Consider the following 21,412-nt stretch of genomic DNA (forward strand, 5'->3'; position numbering starts at 1 on the left):
CGACAAATCCATGCCAAGAAATTATTATTTATTAATAGTGCCTGTTTAGGGTATGTGTTTAGTTTAGAATTAATATTAAGTACCTATTAGTTTAGAATTAATATTAAGTACCCTAAAGGTGCCTATAATATTAGTTTAGAATTAATATTAAGTATCTGTTTATATTAATTTGGAATTGATATAGATTATATGATAAATTTATTAATTGGATTAATACATTTTGTTACATTAATTTCGAATTAATATAATTTTAAATTCACATTTAATTGGAGAATAAAATTTGATTTTATTTGTTGAGCATTATTTGATATCCTATGTGATAAGCATGCTATTTGATTTATGCCTATTTATTTAACTATAATAGTTAGAACTATGGTAGTTAGAGACCGTTTTATTGTCTGGGTAGGCGGCGCCCAGTATTTGTAGTCCGTGTTATACTATGTCTGGGTAGGCGGCGCCCAGTAATTGTTTGATATTTAATATTAGATATTATATTCACAAAACTAGTATCACAGTTTTCCCCATAAAATATAAGTCTTGTTTTTGAAACAAACGCATCGTCCATCATGATTGTTTGATGTACCTAGCCTTTTCGACCACGAGTTTTACGCCAAAGTGTTTACTCTAAATCTACAAGGGTTGGGCTCATTCATAGATGCATGGTTGGCATCGTGTGATGGGGTTGACTTGCTTAAATTGTTTAGTGACGCCAAAGCGACCTAAATAGTTTATGGATGTATATTAATTGGATTAATAAACCAAGAATTGCAAAATAGTTGTTGCAATTGGCTTGGAGGTCTACCTTGTGTTAATATTGTAGTGATCAGCCAAAGCAGGTGCTGCAATAATATAGACTTGGATCTTGGACCACTAAAATTTATATTAGATATAAATTCGTATTTTATGTTTGGGTGACATAATATATGTTAAAATTAGTGGGAGCTAATCAATATAATAAACCTTTTATTTGATTAGTGGTACGAATGTGATCTTTATATGCTTTTCTGCTTTGCTTTCATTTTATTTTCTGTTCAGATAAAATGTCAAACTTGACTTACAAATGTTTGATGGAAACAAACAAGTTGACTGGGTCAAATTTCACGGATTGGCTCCGTTGTTTGCGCTTGGTGCTAAGGCATGACAAGGTTGAGTATGTCCTGGACAAACCAATCGGTGTCATCCCCGATAAGGAATCTCTTGAGTTTGCTACGTTTGACGTTGAAGCTCATCAGAAACACATTGATAATGCTTCTGATGCTCAGTGTGTCATGTTGTCATCTATGAGTTTGGAACTGCAAAGACAACATGAACACATGTTACCATATGAAATGCTTAAGCACTTGGAGAGTTTGTATACTTCACAAGCTCAAACTATGGAGTATGAGATACTTCGCGATCTCTTCAAGTGCAAGCTTCATGATGGAAGCAAGGTTTTTGAGCATGTGCTGAAAATGATTGGTTTGATTGAGAGGTTAGCATCGATTGGAACGGTGCTCCCCGCAAATGTCTCAACAAATCTAATTTTGCAGTCTCTTCCTAGTAGTTTTGAGAATTTCATTGTGAATTTCAACATGAACAACACGAAGGTTGGGCTGCCAGAGCTGCACAATAGGCTTAAGACTTATGAGTCTTCCACTGCTAAGGTAAAATCTGTGCTTATGGTGAGCTCTTCTGCGATGTCTTCGAAATGGAAGAATAAGCAGCAACAGAAGAAGAAATCATCTAAGGATCCTGTTCTAAAGCCTAAGAGTGGAGGGGCCAATAAGAAGTCGAAATTATCAAAGGATGAGTGTCTTTTCTGTCATGAGAAGGGACACTGGAAGTGAGACTGCACAAAATTCAAGGCACAAGGTGCAGAAAGTGGGAGCTCATGCATGTTTGTCATTGAGATAAATATGTCTATGAATAATTCACAATATTGGGTAATAGATACAACTTGTGGCTCCCACATTTGTAATAATGTGCAGAGGCTAAGTGACTGTAGGAAAGTGAGACCTGGGGAAGTTGATTTGCGTGTTGGAAATAGAGCAAGAGTAGCCGCCGAACTCGTGAGAACTTATAGATTAGATCTTCCCTCAGGACATAGACTAGATTTACATAATTGTTATTTTGTTCCAGTTTTTTAAAGAATATTATTTCCATTCCGATGTTAGACATTGAAGGTTTTTCCTTCCATTTTGCAAACAACAGATGCTCGTTTTCTTTTAATGGATTGTTTTATGGAAATGCCACTCTTGAAAATGGATTATATATGCTTGAATACAAACGAAATATTCTCAATTTGCAAAACAAAAAGACCTAAGCTAAGTAATACGAATAATGCAACTTATCTTTGGCATTGCAGAGTTGGTCATATTAATGAGAAAAGAATAGCAAGATTGAGAAAGTTAGACTATCTCACTTCATTTGATTTAGAATCCTATGGAGCTTGTGAATTCTGTCTCAAAGGAAAAATGACAAGTAAACTATTTTCTAGGAAAGGGGTACGTGCCAAAAATTTGCTAGAGTTGATTCACACAGATGTGTGTGGACCGTTTCCAACTCAAGCAAGAGGTGGTTATTCGTACTTCATAACTTTTACTGATGATTTATCAAGGTATGGATATGTGTATCTTATGAAAAATAAATCTGAGCCTTCGATAAATTTAAAGAGTTTAAATGTGAAGTTGAGAAACAACTTGGGAAAAGTATCAAGACTCTTCGATCAGATCAAGGAGGGGAATACTTGAGCCGAGAATTTCTTGATTACTTGAAGCCACATGGAATCCAGTCGGACTGGACACCTCCTGGTACACCTCAAATGAATGGATTATTTGAAAGGAGAAACATACATTATTAGATATGGTTCGAACCATGATGAACTTCGCTAGTCTCCCTTTATTCCTATGGGGTCATGCCTTACTAACGGCTATTTACATTCTAAATAGGGTTCCTTCTAAATCAGTCGAGAAAACACCATATGAGTTATGGTGTGGCAAGAAAGCAAGTCTTAACCATATCCGGACCTGGGGTTGTCCAGCTTTTGTTAAGAAAATGATGACTGATAAATTGGAAACTAAAAGTGAGAAATGTTATTTTGTAGGATATCCTAAAGAACTAAATGGTACGATTTCTACTGTCCTGAAAATCACAAGGTGATAACATCAAGGAATGTGACGTTCCTTGAAGACAGTTATGTCTGCAAGGAATAAGGTCAAAATACAGTAGATCTTGAAGAAATTCAAGAACCACAAGTTAACAATGAGGATGAGGTATTATCCACTGGATTGGACAATAACTCAGTGGGAGTTTTTGATGATCTATTGGGAGGGGAAATTACTTTTAGAGAGGACCTTAGAGAGACTTCGAAGGACCACCTCAAGACAATGAGATGCATCAAAGACAAGATGATACAATAGTTGCATCACCTCTACCTCAAGAAGATCATAGTTATATTCCTAAACCTTCTCACATACAGAATGAACAGCCTGAATCAGAGCAAAACCAACTCAATAGGCCTAGAAGGATTCGTCGTGCACCTGAGAGACTGAATCTAATGGTTGAGAACCAAGATGGTGAAGTTGATTTAGATGATGATGATGAGCCTAAGACCTATACCGAGGCGGTGTCAGACACCGATCGAGAGAAGTGGCTTGAAGCCTTGATATCTGAAATGGACTCGATGTACTTCAACTTAGTCTGGGAACTAGTTGACTTGCCAGATGGGGTTTACCCCATAGGTTGCAAATGGATCTTCAAAAAGAAGAGAGATGCAGATGGCAAAGTACAAACCTACAAGACTAGGTTAGTGGCAAAGGGTTATAGTCAGCGCGAAGGCATTGGCTAGGATGAAACCTTTTCGCCAGTTGCTAAGATCAAGTCCATTAGGATATTACTTGCAATTGTTGCATACTACAATTTTGACATTTGGCAAATGGATGTCAAAATCGCATTTCTCAATGGAGAATTAGAAGGCGATGTCTATATGACACAGCCTGAAGGTTTTGTATCGAAAGAAAGGCCGAATGCAGTGTGTAAGCTAAAGAAGTCCATCTATGGACTTAAGCAAGCTTCGAGGAGTTGGAATATTTGTTTGACAGAACAATCAAATCGTTTGGTTCTGTCAGAAGCAAAGAGGACCCATGTGTTTATAGTAAACGCGAGAATGATAACGTTGTCTTCCTTATCATATATGTTGATGACATCCTGATTATGGGAAACGATCGTTCCATGATGCAATCCGTGAAAGAGTGGTTGTCTAGTTCGTTTATGATGAAGGATCTAGGTGATGCTTCCTATATCCTTGGAATTAAGATCTATCGAGATAGACCAAATAGGATGTTAGGATTATCACAATCTACTTACATAGACAAGTTGCTAAGGCGCTTCTCAATGGAGAATTCTAAGAAAGGTTTTCTTCCTATGGGACATGACATTGTGTTGTCAAAGAAGGATTGTCCTTCTAATGACAAGGAAAGAGACAACATGAAAAGGATCTCGTATGCTTCGGCTATAGGATCTATTATGTATGTCATGATTTCTACTAGGCCAGATGTGGCCTATGCGCTTAGCATGACAGACAGATTTCAGCAAAATCCAGGTGAGGAACATTGGAAGACTGTTAAGACTATTCTTAAGTACCTTAGAAGGACTAAAGAATATTTCTTAGTCTATGGTGGACAACCAGAGTTATCAGTTACTGGATACACTGATGCTAGTTTCCAAACAGAACATGACGACTATAAGTCTCAGTCTAGATATGTTTTTGTCCTCAATGGTGGATCAGTGAGTTGGAATAGTTCCAAACAGGGTACAACTGCCGATTCCACCACCGAAGCCGAGTATATTGCTGCATCTGAAGCTGCCAAAGAAGTAGTTGCTTTGATAGAGTTCGTTAAAGAACTGGGTGTCATTCTGAGTGCCAATCGTGCAATACCTTTGTATTGTGACAACACTGGTGCTGTTGCGCAGGCAAAAGATCTGAGAGCTACGAACAGGAACAAGCATGTTCCCAGAAGATATCATCTGATCAGAGAAATAATTGAAAGATGCGACATAAAATTAAAAATAGTACCCACTGATGATAATTTGGCTGATCCTTTCACTAAACCGTTATGTATAGCAAAACACAACAAGCATTTTGAGAGCTTAGGTGTTAAGAATGTTGGTAGATGGCTTTATATCAGTGGGAGTTACAGTTTTATATGTCTTAGAAACATTTTGTGTTGAGACAATATTACTTTATCACATTATATGAAAAAATTATTTCTTATGAGTTTTGTGCACTTATTGGAATAATTATTTAAAATGTTTGTATTTATTCTAAATATTTGTTCCCTTGAATTATGACTGTTGTTAATGGTGTGAGACATTAATGATATAATATAATTCTAAAATAGCCCTAACCAATGATCATCAAGAATGAGATATTGATGATATGTTATAGGTTAACATGGGGTTTGCATCACATTCTTGGAGAATGTAGTTGTTCTCACAACTATGAGATATTAGATACTCGTGATGGACACATGGTATACTTTGGAGAGTTTTGGTATACCTTACTATTAAACAGTTTTGTTAAGTGTCTACAGTTTATTAGTACATGAAGTATGTAATAGTCCTTGTATCTGAGGTCATTACACATTTTGTTTATTGAGTGGTGTGTTTTGATCTTGTCCAACGCTTTGCCTCCCGAAGGAGGATTGAGACACAGACTTGTGTTGGGTATATCATAAGATAAATGGAAATGGTAGTTGAGCCAAGAATGAGATTCATTCCTCGATTAAAATTTTGAGAGAACACTCAAATTCTCCTTGATCATTAAGTTATTGGTCAATGCAAAGATATATTCAATTAAAGTAATTGAATATGATCGAATGGGTCATTTAATAAAGATGAGATAAAGTGATTGAGCTATTTGGATGACACATGACAAATCTTAGGCTCAATCGGGTGGTTCATGAATGAAAGGATATTACTATAAACTTTGTGTAAAGGCTTGTTTACCAAATTCACGTAAACGTCCTTTATATATCGAGCTACGCTGCCAACGCAGTCTAGGAGTTTTGTGCAGACATCGATTAGATCGTCGTCGATAATAAGGGCATAAAGGGTCACACTATATGTGTATTTTGATCCGCTCAAGGGTACAAAGTTGGAACTGCGTATTATATCTAATGCTAGTCCAAGTGGGAGATTGAAAGGATATGTGTTAGATTAGATTAATATGGATTAAATCATTATAGTTGGACTACAATTATAATAGTCCATAAGCCCAACAATCATGGAACCCTAGTGACTCACCATCTATATAATGGTTATTTATTCTACATTGTGGGTGAGGAGAAATAGCGTAACATTAGAGAGAAAATACGCAAAGCTTTATAGAGAGAATTCATAGCTTTCTTCTACGGAGCGATTGTACCGAGGAATTGTTCCAGCATCGGATCAGAATACACGTGGACCTCGATAGTAGTGGATTCAACTTGCAGGATTCAATCGTAGAAGAAAACAACACAACAAGTAAGATTTAGTTCCGTTGTGTATTACGTGCTCAACTTACAATATAATTATGAATCAGGATCTGTTATTCTTGTCTGCAATTTCCGCTAATACAAGAATTCCTAACATTTATCACATAACAATAATATCACATCTTTAATCTCTACAACCAAAATCACACTCCCCGAAATTTGAGTCATTCCAACACTAGAGTACAAACACAAATTTAATATTCAAACATTATCCCATCAACTTTTCCTTTCTTTCTTTAGGCCATGACCTTTTTGATTGATCGGCGTCTTGTACACACAACATAAGAATTTAGTTATCATATTAGAACTCTTTCTTTTCAGGACCGGTACACTAAAAACGTGTTTCGAGCATGTTGCACGATTAGAATTGCTTGTATACAATGAACTCTACAATTCACTTTTACCCAAGACGAGAAGAAGTAATTTTATCGCATTGTGTTTGCTTATACAACTATAATATGTTTCTCAAACATTGAAATGTGTAAGAAACAAATAAGTCTAATTTTTCTACATAGTAGACTGGTTGTGGAACATGTCATTATAAAAGGTAATACAGTCAGTTCTTTGTAGAAGTAAAGCAATATTTCAAAACCTAGATATGCATTGGCTACCTAACTGTGAAAGGTTGTAGTATCAGTTCATAATTTTCTTACCTTAGGAAACTAACATTGGTATTGTATAACACCAAATGGATCTAATAATCGAGATACGTCTTCCTGACTATTTGCTAAAAGATGAGGTCTTGGTGATTTTCTTAATCATTGTTGACATCATTGAACATACGATATTGGACTGGTTTAACTTATCAAGTACAAAAATCTTCATATCTTGGGTAGTGATGATCAGTTTACTAGCGGTGCTAATATTGTTATTGCAATGAATCTTGTGCTAGAATAATCTAGTTTGATTCATGAGGTGTTGGAAAAAATGTTTTATTATTCAGAAACTCGGTCATTCAGAATTTATTCCATGAATAACTATAACACCCGCGGTTTTCGAATAGTAAAATTCAGAATTTATTCCATGAATTTATTATTCAGAAACTCGGTCATTCAGAAAAAAAATTTTGGGTCATGAATTTGGGTCAGATTTGAATAGGTTAAAATAACTTTGACCTGAATTATTATAGTGATAAAATAAGAGAGATTTTTTTAGGTGCATCGATAATTATAGATGAATGAATGTGTATTGTTGTGATTTTTATTTATTATGTGGAACGTTAAATATGGTACTATTTTTTGATTGAGTTCCTATTATAGTGGTACATGTGCACCGCAAAATAAGGGTGCACAATGAATTGAATTTGTGAATACTACTTAATAGTTGAGATTGCATTCCCTAGAATTTTGAGAGGGGAAACGAAATCAAGCCTAAGATGCTCGTCCAATTCCCATCCCAACAAGAAAGAAATCCAAGTGCTTGATTGGGGCCAACAACAATATATTGAATTGAATAGAAGATGATGAAGATGGTGATGGTGATGGTGATGTTCTTGTATGGCGCAGAAGCATCGATAGGCATCAATTGGGGAAGAGAGAGTGCCCAAAGATTGGTCCCATCACAAGTTGTGGATATGTTGTTGCAAAATGGAATTGGACGAGCAAGACTGTTTTCCTCTCAAACAGATATTGTGGCTCCATTCGAAGGAAGTGGCATTAACTTGACCATAACCATAAACAAGATTGCTTTTATAAAAACCAAGGAATTGGCAACGGAGTGGGTCCAGGAGAATGAATACTATTTCAATCGTTGCAACGTAAGGTAGGTTGGTTGGTAGGTAGGTAGGTACCGATACATTAATATTACTAGTATTTTAATGATGTTGATGCAGGGAAATCTATATTTTCGGGTATGTGTTTGCGACCAGTTTGGAGGCAATAAGCCAGGCAGTGGAGGTACAGCGTATGCTGCAAGGCATTCTGAATGAGCGCGGCTTTGGGCACGTGAAGGTGAACACCCCACACATTCATCCCGAATTGGTCCCCAACGTCACAAAGCCATCTCAGATCGAGTTTTGCGACACCATCAAGCCATACATGATCCAGCATCTGCAATTCCTCAGGGAAAACAATGCTCCATTTCTAATCGAGGCCATCCCAATCCAAATCAACTTTATAAATAACTTCGACCCCAGCTTCGCCTTCCCGGGCAACGCTTCCACCCAAGTCATCAATGACGTCAATGGCGCTATCTACACTAACGTCGTGGAGTGGCACTACGACTCCTACGTGTGGGCCCTTGAAAAGCTCAATTTCTCAGACATCCGCCTAGACTACAGCCTGCTAGGCTGGCCCACCGACGGGTACTGCCAATCGGAAGACTTATATAATGATACTGAATTTAGTCTTCCGTTATATTTATATATTTAGTTTCAATTGCCAACAGGTACACTGGAGCCAACGCCTCCACCGCAGAGTACTTTTACAAGCACCTCCTGCCTTGGGCGACTAGCGACAGGGGCACCCCAAAGCGGCCCGGCCGCCCCATCAACGTTAATGTGCACAGCCTCGCCGACGAGCACAAAATTAAGTCCTTCCCTTACACGCGCCACTTTGGCATCTACCGCTCCAACGGCCAGCCCAAGTATAAGATCGATCTCTCAGGGCAGGGGAGGGACATCTACCCCACCACCATCCGAGGGATTATGCGCATGCCGGACCGGTGGTGTGCCTTCAATGGGGACCGTCGTGACATGGACAAGGTCAAGGCCCAGCTCGACTGGGCCTGCAAGAAAAGCGACTGCACCAGCACCTTCGAAGGTGCCTCATGCAGCTCCCTAACATTAGAACAAAACATTACCTATGCCTTCAACATGTATTTCCAGTACCAGTTCCAGGACGAGAAGTCCTGCGATTTCGATGGCTTGGGCCATGTCGTCGTCAATGATCCCTCAACAGACGCCTGCGTCTTCCCCGTTGAGGTCGTCAAAGGCCAACAGGTCAACTTTCAGGCCAACAACTCTGGACACGCCTTCCGCCCTTCCACTGCCTTCTTCTACCTTTCAATCCTCCTCTTTTTTTCCTATCAAACTCTATATTTTTGATTTATCTACCTAGTACATTTTTTGTAAGGGTAGATAAACTAAGTAGTTAGATCATAGTTTTGCTCTTTTATTTTATTTGTAAACATAGCGAGGTCGCAGCTATAAATAAAATAAAAGAAATTAAATATTGTTCTTTTGTTCCCTTAGTATTCAATGTTTCATTTGCAATAGGATAATTCAAAAAAGAAAACATTTCATTTGTAATAGCATCCTAAAATATCAGCAGAGCTCTTTTTACATTACATAATCTACGTTTTCGACTAGTACACGTTCCCGGCAACCCGCATTACCATTGAAAAATAAATTTTATCTGTATATAAACTTTTTAATTAGATCACTAATGTTTCATCTTTTATTTTTGTTAACATACTAAAATTTATTTAACAGAAATCAAATATTACCACTACAAAAAAACTCACTATTTAGTGACGGAAATCAGCGAAATTTCTTCACTTAACACAATCAGTGACAGATTCAGTACCGACGGATCCATCATTAAAAATCTTGTCCCTAAAAATTGTTAGTGACGGATTTGTCCGTCACTATAGTTACTAACCCACTCAATGACGAAAAACGTAGCGGCTGCCACGATAAGTTTCGTGTTAATGACGGATTTATATGTCACTAATTAATGACTGTCACTTTCAAGTCATTTATCCATCACAAGTTCTTGAGTTGTCAATCGCTGTCACTAATTCCGTCACAAATAAGCGTTTTTTGGTTAGTGTACGTAGTTAAGACACTTCTTTTCAAGATTCAGAAAAGAGTGTTTGGTTAGTTGGGTGGAGTGAATATAAGTACTATGGGAAAGAATAGAAGAAAGAAGAAAGTGTAATAAAGATTAAATGTGTTATTTTTTACTACTCCTATAAAATTAAATAAGTCAACTAAAGTAAGAAAGTCGAAAAGGTAAAATACAACTCAACTATATTGAGACGGAGGGAGTAACACTTGTTGGAGATTGCTCACACACCTTGAGCAATACTGTAAACATGATGTCGTAGTCAGGCCGGCGCTACTCGGGTTATGGGTCAATGGGGTGCAAGCTAATCGGGTTGTGATTTCTTTCGGGTTACAAAAGTTCAACTCTACCCCTAAAAGCTCGGGTTTCGGACTAGCCCATAGAGTTAATCAGGTTGCAGCCCTATAAATTTAGTGGGTTTTTTGGACCATTCCACGAATTGCGGGCTACACTGACATCTCTGGTCATAGTAAATCAGACACGGAAAGCCCTTCCCATAAACAGGCAACGCCGTCTTATTAGTAATTATCTATGGAATTGAGATTAACTTGTCGTTTCTTGTACTGTTTCTTTATCACTTTCAATATTTTATACATCTTGTAATTTAATATTTACTTGTCTAATAAATACTTTTATAATAACTAATTTAATAGCATCGTAAAATATCAGCCTAGCACTTTTACTTTACATAGCTAGTACATATATATAATACCCATAAATTCTAAATTGTTATGGAATGTTTAGCATATAATATATTTTAAATTAATTCCATATTTATAAACTGATTTTTAACCTAAAATATTGAAAAGATCAATTATGTATGTTGTAATTTATGTACATTTGTCACTATTAAGTCATGTTAAAATGCATAAAATACTTCAATATAAAACTAAAACCAATTCTAGACCAATAGATTTTAAAATGAGATTTCGATAATTTGTAGATAGAATGTCAATAAAAAGAGTAAAATTGTCAATTTGTCATACTATGATAATTTTCGTGGTTTTCTAATATCCATATAGTGTTTTAAAAATATGTTCAAGAAAACTTCAACATAGTTTTATAGATATTGTACATGCATTGTATTGAAACTTTTTGATACATTTATTGATATAAAATCTGTTTATCAACATATACGAAATTTGAAATAAAAATTATAAAATTTCATCATCCGATCATTGTCAGAACATATGCAATTGAGATCTCATTAGAATCCTTATGAAATTACCTTTAATTTGATATATTTTAACGAAAAAATAATTTAAATCGAGAGAGTTATGTAAATTTAAAATTTTAAGATGGTTTTGATGAGAGATAGAGTGGTTAGTTGTAATTAACATATTATCCCAATTAAGTTGAGTCAAAACTTTTGGGCACGGAAATTAAAAAAATGTATTAAAAAATAAAAGACATAAATAAAGTATGAAAGATAAAGAGAGAGAGAAAATAGGTGATGGAATAAAGAGAGAGAAAAATAAGTGACTGAATGTTTTATTTTTTGTTAAATAAGGAAATAAATCAACTTAGTTGGGACATTTCAAAAGGAATACGACTCAACTTAGTTGGAACGAAGAGAGTATATAAAATTGACATTAATACCATTTAAATTTATTTAATAATTTTTTAAATTCAAAATATAATCCACTTAGCATGAGGAAGTAGTTAGCAATTGATCAGAACCCTATCACCACCTGCTAATTTCTTGTCTATTCTCGTTATGGGAAACTAAACTTGGTTTACGAATTAGGCCCGCAAATGAGTTGTTATCTCCTCCAAGCCTAATTAGATATTTCCATGTCTGCTTCCAAATCGACCCCCTTACGAATTATGCCCGTAAATGAGTTGTTATCTCCTCCAAGCCTAATTAGATATTTCCATGTCTGCTTCCAAATCGATCCCTTTTCTATATTTGATACTTCATCCATCCCTTAAAAATAAAAGCTACTTATATTTTGAAACGTTCCTTAAAAATAGAAACTTTCTAAATTTTCTATTTTAGGACGTGGACCCTACAATCTACTAACACTACTTTACTCATTTTTCTCTTTCTCTCTCTTACTTTACTCATTTTTCTTTTCCTCTCTTACTTTACTAATTGTGCATTAAAACATGTACCACTTCAAAGGTTTCTATTTATAAAGGACGGAGGTAGTAATTATTTTGATGGCAAAGACAGGTGTAGATAATTAAATTTGGGAAGAGAGAGTGGTGAGAGATTGATACCATCACAAGTTGTGGATTTAGTGTTGCAAAATGGAGGAGCTATCCTCCAACACTCCGCTTCCTCGAGCAGAACAACGCCCCATTTGTGGTGGACATGATCCTATCAATCGACTTGGAGAAATTCAAGGTGGACCCGCTCTTCGCCTTCGTAGAGAAGCCAACCCAAGTCATCAAGTCATCTACACGAACATCTTCGAGTTCATGTACGACGCCTTTGTCTGGGCCTTCTTCAAGATGAAGGCGCCCAAAGGTCATCGTCGGCCAAGTTGGTTGGCCACACCGATGGCTACGCCCGCGGTAATACCTCCAACGCAGAGCGATTCTTCAAAGGCCTACTACTCCCATATGTGTCGAGCAACAAGGAGACCCAGCTCCACCCCGGGGGCCCATCGACACTTTCGTCCATGCACTTACTGACGAAAACAAAATGCCCGACTTTTTCATGCTGCATTGGGGGATCTACAGCTCCAACGGGAAGCCTAAATCCAAGATCGACCTGACAGGTTTAGGTCGGGATATTTACCCATCATCAGCCAAGGGGATCATGAGGATGCCAGAGCGGTGGTGCGTCTTCAATGGGAACCGGACAGACTACCTTATGGTGATGAAGCAACATGATTACGCCTGCAAGAAAACTGATTGCAGTAGTTTGAAATCGGGCAGTTCTTGCAACAACATCAGTTTCAACCAAAACGTGTCGTTCACGTTTAACATGTATTTCCAGTTCAGATTTCAAGATGAGAAAGCTTTCCGCTTTAATGGCCTAAGCATCATCATAGTCGAGAATCCGTCTACGCCCGAGTGCATGTTACCCATAGAAGTGGTCCGAGGTGAGCAAGAAAATCATTAAGTAGTAAGTATATAGCAACACAACACATAAGCAACCCCAAGGCCAAAGGATACCATATAAGCTCTAATTGTGTTGTCTCTCTGTTTTTGCTTTCACTATTGGGGGCATTGTTTTGGAACTGATATACATTCATTACACATAGCATAGAAGTTTTGCATGTGTAGAATGACATCATAACTAATGTAAAATTTTTAAAAAATATTTATAGCAAGAAAATGGCAACTTCAAATTTAAGTACTAAGAACCAATTTAATGCAGATTGTATAACAAGACACTTGTTATAAGAATAAAGATCTTCCCATAAATGAAGAAACAAGATATGTCGTATAAAAAATTACCCATAATTTTAAGATTTAACGAACTTGTTGAAGATCATATCACATCTCATGTACCTGCATACAAGCTTCGCATGTGTGCAACCGGGGTTGGAGTAGAAGAGTGTCACGCGACTCTTAATTTAGCTCGAGAGTTTCTTCCTAAATCATCTCCGAAGTAGCTTCAACACATCCCCAACCAGGTGCAACGAACCCGTGACAAGAACCTGATAATTTCCCATAATTTAAAAGAAGCAGTCAAAGCAACTAAGCAAAAAACCAACTATTGCAGCACAGTGGTTCATGCTGTAGTTTTACTTTTCAGTTTTCTGTCTTAGAATGATTACCTGAATTCTGAGTGACGGGTTTTTCTTCACGCAGTCCCTTAGCCAATTGATTGTCATTGGCAGGGAAGAGACCACTGCGCTGCAACCGGCTGCATCATTGTCAAGGAACCCGCGAGGTGGAACACTATCTGGGATTCTCGCCTCAAGATTCTTGTTAACAGCGTCTGCATAGGGGGGGAACAGATATTTAATGAAAAGTCCAACAATTCAGAAAGTAAGAGATGAAAGTTACCTTTTCTATGAATGATGTTTTCCCAAACTCTTTGAAGGTTGAACTGCCAAGATAAATCCTTGGGAGGTGTCCCTGAAGGAACGGAGGAGGCAGAAGTCACCTTCGTGTAAGACGAGATGCCAGGAACGAAAATGGCTTTCGCAAAATGTGTGCCTGAATACAAGTCGTGGTTACTCTTATTTCAAAAGGCTCATACATACACATACACATAGTCACATATATATAGTGATCAAATGGAGGATCAGATTGTACCCGACGATACACAGGTATCAACAAGTATCGGTAGAAGGCTTTGGGGATCTCTGACATCCATACAGTTGAACAGAAGAATCTGCAATTCGAAATACTGCAAATGAGATATGATATTAATACAAGGGGAAGATCCTCACGAACAGGACCAGAAAATCTGACCTTTTTGGATGTTTTTCCATTAACATCACCGTTGCCCCAAACTTCTTTCGATGTTTTCTCTTTGACAGCACTTGAAAACCACCTGGCACAAGCCTCTATGCTTTCAGGACTGTGAGCACCGTCCAAGTAAAAAACGAGATCCCCTGAAGTATTTTCAGCCTCGCTAGCCATTGCAGAAGACGATACTGCAGAGTCACGAACAATCTCAGCCCTTCCAGAGAGACGCGCTGTTTGAAGACCTTTAAGAAATGCATCAGGTATGTTGTCTTCCTCGCCGGGCTGATCAACGTAAAAATTTGTTACTGGTTTAATCAATTGGGTCTGCAAAGATAATTAGTCCTAATTGAACTGCGATAGATTATCACTGACATGCTGGAGTATTTTCTCCCAATTCCCTGTACTCTGGAGCCAGCTTTTGCAAAGTGCACTGGCAAGACCAGCATTCGTGAATTGGTGATCGCCAGACAAGCTTAGTTCTGTCCCTTTTAAATTACTACGATCAAGAGGAGCAACGACTTCCAATGGGACCTGTAGCAAGCCTAATAGCCTTAGAAAAGATTTGTTCATACAATACATTTCCTGGAGTGATGGATTAAAATATTTAAGCACAAATGCACAAAGCTAAGTGCTGGAAAATTTGCTCGTGTGATTTTTCCCAACAAGAAATAGCACAGATATGCATCATTATCTATTTGCTATGTTGAAACATATTAGACAATCAGAAACAAGTACAACTGGCACAATGGAAAAGGAAATAAGCTTTAGAAATAAGTCTCAATGGAATAATAGCATGATGCCAATAAATACACGACATGTCATATGATGATAAAAGATTAGGGGATATCATAAACATATAAATCAAGATTGAAGAAAGGTTGAAAATACCATCAAATCCCTCGCCTTTTGTTGAAGAACATCCATTGCTTCAGAGGGTTGTGTTACCGTGAATGCAGGCACGTGAGGCTTAAGGAGTAGAGAATCCATCAACCCGTTTCAGAAAAAACTTGAAAATTGGAAGTACTTAGACAATCTCTCACAAAGTAGAAACCTCAATCATTTTGGCTTACCTTTAAGATTCCAGCTTTGTGAGAAGCAATCTGCTCCAGCGTATCTCCTGCAAGTCATTGTTAACACACATAAGTTGATAGCTATATGTGAACAAACAGATGGACAATGAACATGGATGTATAAGGCAGAACCGAGCGTTTCCATATGATCCATGCCCAGTGGACTTACACCACAGACAACGGGATTCTTGATCTGCAAAATTTATTGCCAAAGGATATCAAAGTAACTAAACACAAAACTAATTTACTATATATATATATACAAGAGTGTACAGTTAAGTTTTACGAGGTTGACTATGACAGTATAAAAAACATTTAAAATAGAACAATTACCACATTTGTTGAGTCCCTGGTACCCCCAAGGCCAACTTCAATGATAGCAACATCTACCTACGAGTACATGCACCTATTTAATAATTAATTCAAAGATAAAATGTATGCATATATATGCTCGAATACATTGAATACTATAAAAGTCTTCAGGTTTAAAACTATAGCTATAGAGTAGTCGTGTGCGTGTGTGTCTCATCTTTGTGCATGTTTATGCAGGAGAGAGGGAGGGAGAATAAAGCTTAAATTGGATATTGATTTGGTACCTTTTCACAAGCAAAAATTTTGAAGGCCAATACAGTAAGAAACTGGAAAAGTGGAGGCATAGGCAAGTCATCTGTGATATTCCGCTGTTTACAAAAATTTCCATGGTCTGGTCAGTCCAACATCGGAAATTTATATAGGCCAACAAACAAAGAGATCAAAATCAATGAATTCTATATCCACCCTAACACTTATAAGGTGAAGTCTATAGCTCCCTGCTGAACGCCCGTGGCTTGGCAGGGGAGAAATAGAAAATCACGACAACACATGAATCTGCATCTTTTCAGAATTATACAGCTAGGAGCTATAGCAAAGAGATCAAAATCAATGAATTCAAGAAAGAATACCTTCAGCTGGTTCCAGCATTCCCAGAAGTAGTGGAGAAACTTTTCTTCAGATATATCCTGCCTATGAGCCAGGGAGTAGAGAATGAGGAAACAAAAAAGTATCGTGATTTTTAGATCCAGCTATTACAAGAAATATGGCATATCATCAATCATTTCAATTCCAATATATCAAAAGAGTTGAAGGGCTTATGGAGAATTTGAAACCCTTTCTCTGTATCACCCCTACCTCATTTTTTACCCAAGTTGCTGGCATGTTCTAAAACAACCTTTACTTATAAAAGAAAAAATAAATTATTATAAGCATTAAAAAATGCTAACCCATCCAGACGAAATCTTTCTCTCACATCAATTAAGTGTGGCGAGGTAAATAATCCAGTTCTGAATCCACTCTCTCTTAGAATTGCCTCACAAAATGAGCATGTCGAACCCTGAGTATGAAAGGTGAGTAGAAACAAAAGAAACAAGAGGATGAGAAACCTGCAAAAAAAACCTCGAAACCGAGTTCATTATTTTATCCAAATATACATTTTTTTGCTCATAATACAGAAACAAATTACATGTATAATGAAAATAAAATTATCATATTACTACATTAGTACCTTCCCTTTAGTCCCAGCAACATGGATGATTTTAAGTCCGCCTATAGGTTCTTCCAAACCCAAAATCTGCAGGAAAAAAAAAGCATATTGTAACTTTAGTTTTGGCAACTTCTAAAAGCAACAACAATCATCATGCATAAGGCTATCATACAAATCCGTCTACCAAAAGATGCTTTTGTAAGTTTCACATTATAACAATGACCAAATTTGAAAAATAAATACAAAATTATAATTTCCTCTACAAAGTGTTACCTTAACATACATCTCCATCCTCTCTAATTTGCTATACTTATTACTGATTGTTTGCACATCCCCTCGTCGTTTGGTAGTAATGAGAGAGGAAAGAGCCTCCATCGTTGCTTCATATGTAGGATGTAAGTGCTCTGCATTTTCTGCGACGACCGTGTTCATCTCCATATGTTCCTGAGCCAGTGATGAGACCTCCCTCACTCCAAAACCTGGAATGTTGGAAGAAACAACTTACGAAAATCCCCAGCAAAGTATGAACAAGATATCTAACTCTATGCATAACAGTTTAGGGCAAGTAAGCACATAAGTATACCCTTGAGACTTATTTGTTGAGAATGGAACCTTTTGCTTCCTACTATATCAACCACAGCCAGGCAAGCAGGGAAGCATGAAGTTGCCCATGTCAGTCTCGAGGGAACGATGAGCTCTTTTTTACGGAAGCTTGAATTTTCAATCGACCCCGGCCTCAGAAAGAGATTCTTATAGTTGAGCATAGATCAACCAAATCCTAAGATGAAGAAGCATTAATTCTGAATTTATGAAAAACAAGGACTTGTCAATGAATCATTATGAGTTGAAGAAATTGACAATTTTTTCACCTATAACTCAGATTACAAAGAAGACAATTCTCTTAATCATTTGAAACAAATAAATCACTAAACTTATCGGTGATTCTAATTAAATGTCTTTGAAATAAAGCCAGGAAGATTGCGATTGCATACATTAAATGACTGTGTAAGTGCAATTTCAAATTCAACATAAGGCAGTAGCATTCAGATTTTGCCAGATTCAAAACTCTATTCGAAAATAACATCGGAAAATCAAATTCATCTTACTTGAAAGGTGAAAAAGCAGTCTAGAAACTGAGATAAATCGATACTTGCAAGTAATAAAAAAGGCTAACTTAGAAAAATGAAGATAGTTAGTTAGATATGGCATTGCTGTACAGTATGAGTGTGTGTGTGTGTGTGTGTGTGTGTGTGTGTGAGAGTATTATTATCTGTCGTCGGCGAACTTTATATTCCGTTGACGCCGCATTATCGAAATAGGACTGTTCTACCCTTCGTTATCTCACGCATTAAATTATCCAAATATGACGGTTCTACCCTTCGGTTCTAATTTTTAGTTGGGGTTTTTTTGAATAGAAAGATTAAAAATTTTGTTAAATAGAATAAGTGAAAGATAAAATAAAATACAAGATAATAAAGTAAAACTGATTAAATGTTTTGGTTTTGGGTTTCTTTTAAGTTTTTTTTTTGCTAAAAAGAAAACATCTGATTCCATCTATTGTATTTTTTTTACTTTACTCTCTTTTCTTTGTCTTGCTTTATTCTCTCATCTACTTTATTTAACTCATTAAAGTACTTAACACAAGTTTCTTAACTATCGTGTTGAAAAAAAACGCATCAAATAACGTGGGAGACGTAGGGACTAGGGAGTATATTTTAGTAAGTTTCCATTAATTACGAGAAATTAGGTACTATGAGTCGGACCATTTAATTGCATTTAAAGAGGATCCTAATTTACCTAACCCTGAATTATCCAACTCACCGTCAACATACGACTGTTAGGAATCTCGAATAGTATCAAACTCGTGCTAATTACTTTAGTTTAATTAAAATTATTTTTATATGTCTTGATAATTATATTCCAATTCCCCTACTACACAGAAAAAGAGAATGCAAAACAAGTGCGTTCCGTCTAAATAAGAAAATTTCCGTCTTTTGATTTGGTATTTTATTGTAATACACCTAAGTTGAATTTGATTAATTTTTCATCAACTAAACTTCTGTTTTTCGTTTAATCCAAATCAAAATACTAATCAATCAACACTATGAACTGATCCATAAAATCTGAGTTTTCACAATAATGAAGTCATCATTTAATTAACTCGCTTGAGAAGCCCTCACAAATTCGTTAGGCCTCTCTATTAATGTTACAAACTACTACGTCGAAAGATCGACGTATATATATCAAATCTATAATATCCGACAATCTATATTATTGCATTATAGGATAGTGATAAAATGCAAACTGCATCTTTTCTACAAACAACGTCAACAGAAAATGAAAACACAGTTGTCAATCGATTGACAAACGTTGACGTTGTGTTGACATTTGCTGATGAGTGATCGGAGAAAAGGCAACTAATGAAGAAGAAACTACTTTCACAATCTTGCCTTTACTATTATTCTTCAAATCCTCCGATTTCTCGGAATTCCACGTTTTCACCATAGAAACCTGCCAGGTGGGGCCGTCGGTGGCGGTGGCGGCCGCCGCCGGTGGCTTGAGAGGGTACAACAAATCTGTTGGGAAGAAGTTGTATTGTAGACCAGCCATCAGATAGTAGGAGAGAGAAATTGATAAGAGGAAAGGCTTCTATTTTTGTTTGTTGAATAAGTGGTATAACCTTTCATGTTTTTATAGAACAAACTCTAGAGTCCATAATTTAATCTCTCTCCTCATTAAGTTTTAATATTATTATGTGCTTGGAATATTCTACATGTTAAATTTGACTTTTCTTATTGCAATTATTAATCATCGTGTACACTGATTAGCGTGCTAAATAAACCTAATCTCATATGTGATGCAATTTTCACGTGGTTAGATTATACAGGAGCCAACACAGAAAAATAGATGGATAGGGCCGTGATTTCTAAATTTTATTTCAAATTATATTTTTGGGTGATTTTGAAAATTTGTAGGGGTTTTTACTCTTATTTTACATTGAACTTGGATAAATTTCTGAATTTTATAAAAAATATTTGAAAAAACCGAATAATTGTATTTGATTGTTCATGCTACTTTTAGTTCACAAGAAATCAATCAATCAATTTCGGTGAAATAATTGAGTTGCATTTACTACTACTCAATTTGAGCATGAAGTGTGATATCATGATGATGACACTTCCACGACTTGATATATTAAGTCTACAAATAATTTCTTAATTCTCTTATTTTATAGATTTTCCTTTTAGTTAATTGGATGTTTTATCGTAATTTTTAATATAATGTTTAGGCCATAGTGCCTAATACAAAACGTAATCACCACAAAAATGCAACTAGTTCAGGCACTGGTATCTGTCATAGAATTTCATAACAATTAACAATGGTTTTTAATCAAAGAAATAAAAAGAAAAGTCCAATGTGTTACTTGAAATACTATGCATTATTAGTCATAAATTGTTAGAGTTAATCGCAACTCGAAGAAGATGATTTGAGAAAACCGGGAAAAACTCTTATTGATCTGCAGATTATGGTGAATACAGTTTGAGCTATGAAAACTAACTCAACAAACTAACATCTTATACTCCTTTCAAACACAACGGCTAGTTGAAGATCTACGACTCAGATTAAAAGCTATTTAACTAATCCAATCCAACGGCTCCTGTACATCTTCACACTAATGAGCTCGATTGAGCTCCAACTCAGTTGATCCAGCAATATTCACAAACTCCACCTTGATGGCTCAACTGTCAACTATCCATGAACCCTTTCTACAGATTTATCAACTGCATGCACAGATCCAACTTCGGTTTTGGTATGGGCTTGGTTAGCATATTTGCTGGATTCTCAGCAGTATCTACTTTAAACACATTTATCTCCCCTTCTTCAATCATCTCCCTTATGAAATGTAGCCGCACATCAATGTGCTTACTTCTTTCATGATAAACCGAATGCTTTGCCAAGCACAATGCACTGTTGTCGTCACAACCAATGCTTACAATTTTCTGAGTTACACCAAAATCAGTCAGAATCCCTCTTAGCCAGCAAGCTTCCTTGACAGCAGATGTTAGAGACAAGAACTCTGCTTCAGTAGTTGATAAAGCCACTACTCCTTGTAGACTACCCTTCCAGCTTATCACTGACCCATAGAGTGTA

General features: G+C 36.6%; 3 protein-coding genes and 1 pseudogene across 9 annotated transcripts; 3 read left to right on the plus strand and 1 right to left on the minus strand.

The window, feature by feature from the left end:
• Window positions 1-1,040: 1,040 nt before the first annotated feature.
• Window positions 1,041-1,826, plus strand: LOC121752764. Its single transcript, XM_042147859.1, has one exon. It carries the CDS (start codon window positions 1,041-1,043, stop codon window positions 1,824-1,826), a length of 786 nt encoding a protein of 261 aa, XP_042003793.1.
• A 6,014-nt stretch (window positions 1,827-7,840) lies between these two features.
• LOC121751284 (glucan endo-1,3-beta-glucosidase 8-like) lies at window positions 7,841-9,701 on the plus strand. Of its 2 annotated transcripts, none has more exons than XM_042145999.1 (3): window positions 7,841-8,273; window positions 8,344-8,814; window positions 8,898-9,701. In XM_042145999.1, the coding sequence occupies exons 1-3, from the start codon at window positions 7,972-7,974 to the stop codon at window positions 9,553-9,555; spliced, it is 1,431 nt and encodes a 476-aa protein (XP_042001933.1). In that variant the 5' UTR covers window positions 7,841-7,971; the 3' UTR covers window positions 9,556-9,701. The 2 variants fall into 2 exon arrangements, with proteins under 2 accessions (XP_042001933.1, XP_042001934.1); XM_042146000.1 differs by having other exon boundaries at window positions 8,098-8,268.
• A 2,156-nt stretch (window positions 9,702-11,857) lies between these two features.
• Window positions 11,858-13,455, plus strand: LOC121751778 (annotated as a pseudogene).
• Window positions 13,011-18,543, minus strand: LOC121751777 (folylpolyglutamate synthase-like). 6 transcript variants are annotated; one of them, XR_006040184.1, is made up of 17 exons: window positions 17,844-18,542; window positions 17,534-17,739; window positions 17,282-17,347; window positions 17,001-17,110; window positions 16,683-16,743; window positions 16,338-16,421; window positions 16,075-16,131; window positions 15,874-15,934; window positions 15,742-15,788; window positions 15,560-15,637; window positions 15,044-15,202; window positions 14,675-14,953; window positions 14,516-14,594; window positions 14,264-14,416; window positions 14,032-14,195; window positions 13,763-13,911; window positions 13,011-13,144 (listed from the first exon to the last, which is right to left on the minus strand). XR_006040184.1 is itself a non-coding variant. In XM_042146570.1 (17 exons), the coding sequence occupies exons 2-17, from the start codon at window positions 18,022-18,024 to the stop codon at window positions 13,852-13,854; spliced, it is 1,845 nt and encodes a 614-aa protein (XP_042002504.1). In that variant the 5' UTR covers window positions 18,025-18,060; window positions 18,367-18,543; the 3' UTR covers window positions 13,600-13,851. The 6 variants fall into 6 exon arrangements, 4 of the variants coding, with proteins under 4 accessions (XP_042002504.1, XP_042002505.1, XP_042002503.1 ...); XR_006040185.1 differs by having other exon boundaries at window positions 13,022-13,155; XM_042146570.1 differs by lacking the exon at window positions 13,011-13,144 and having other exon boundaries at window positions 13,600-13,911; window positions 17,844-18,060; window positions 18,367-18,543.
• Window positions 18,544-21,412: the final 2,869 nt, after the last annotated feature.

The sequence above is a fragment of the Salvia splendens genome, chromosome 10, assembly GCF_004379255.2.
Source record: "Salvia splendens isolate huo1 chromosome 10, SspV2, whole genome shotgun sequence".
Classification (NCBI taxonomy): domain Eukaryota; kingdom Viridiplantae; phylum Streptophyta; class Magnoliopsida; order Lamiales; family Lamiaceae; genus Salvia; species Salvia splendens.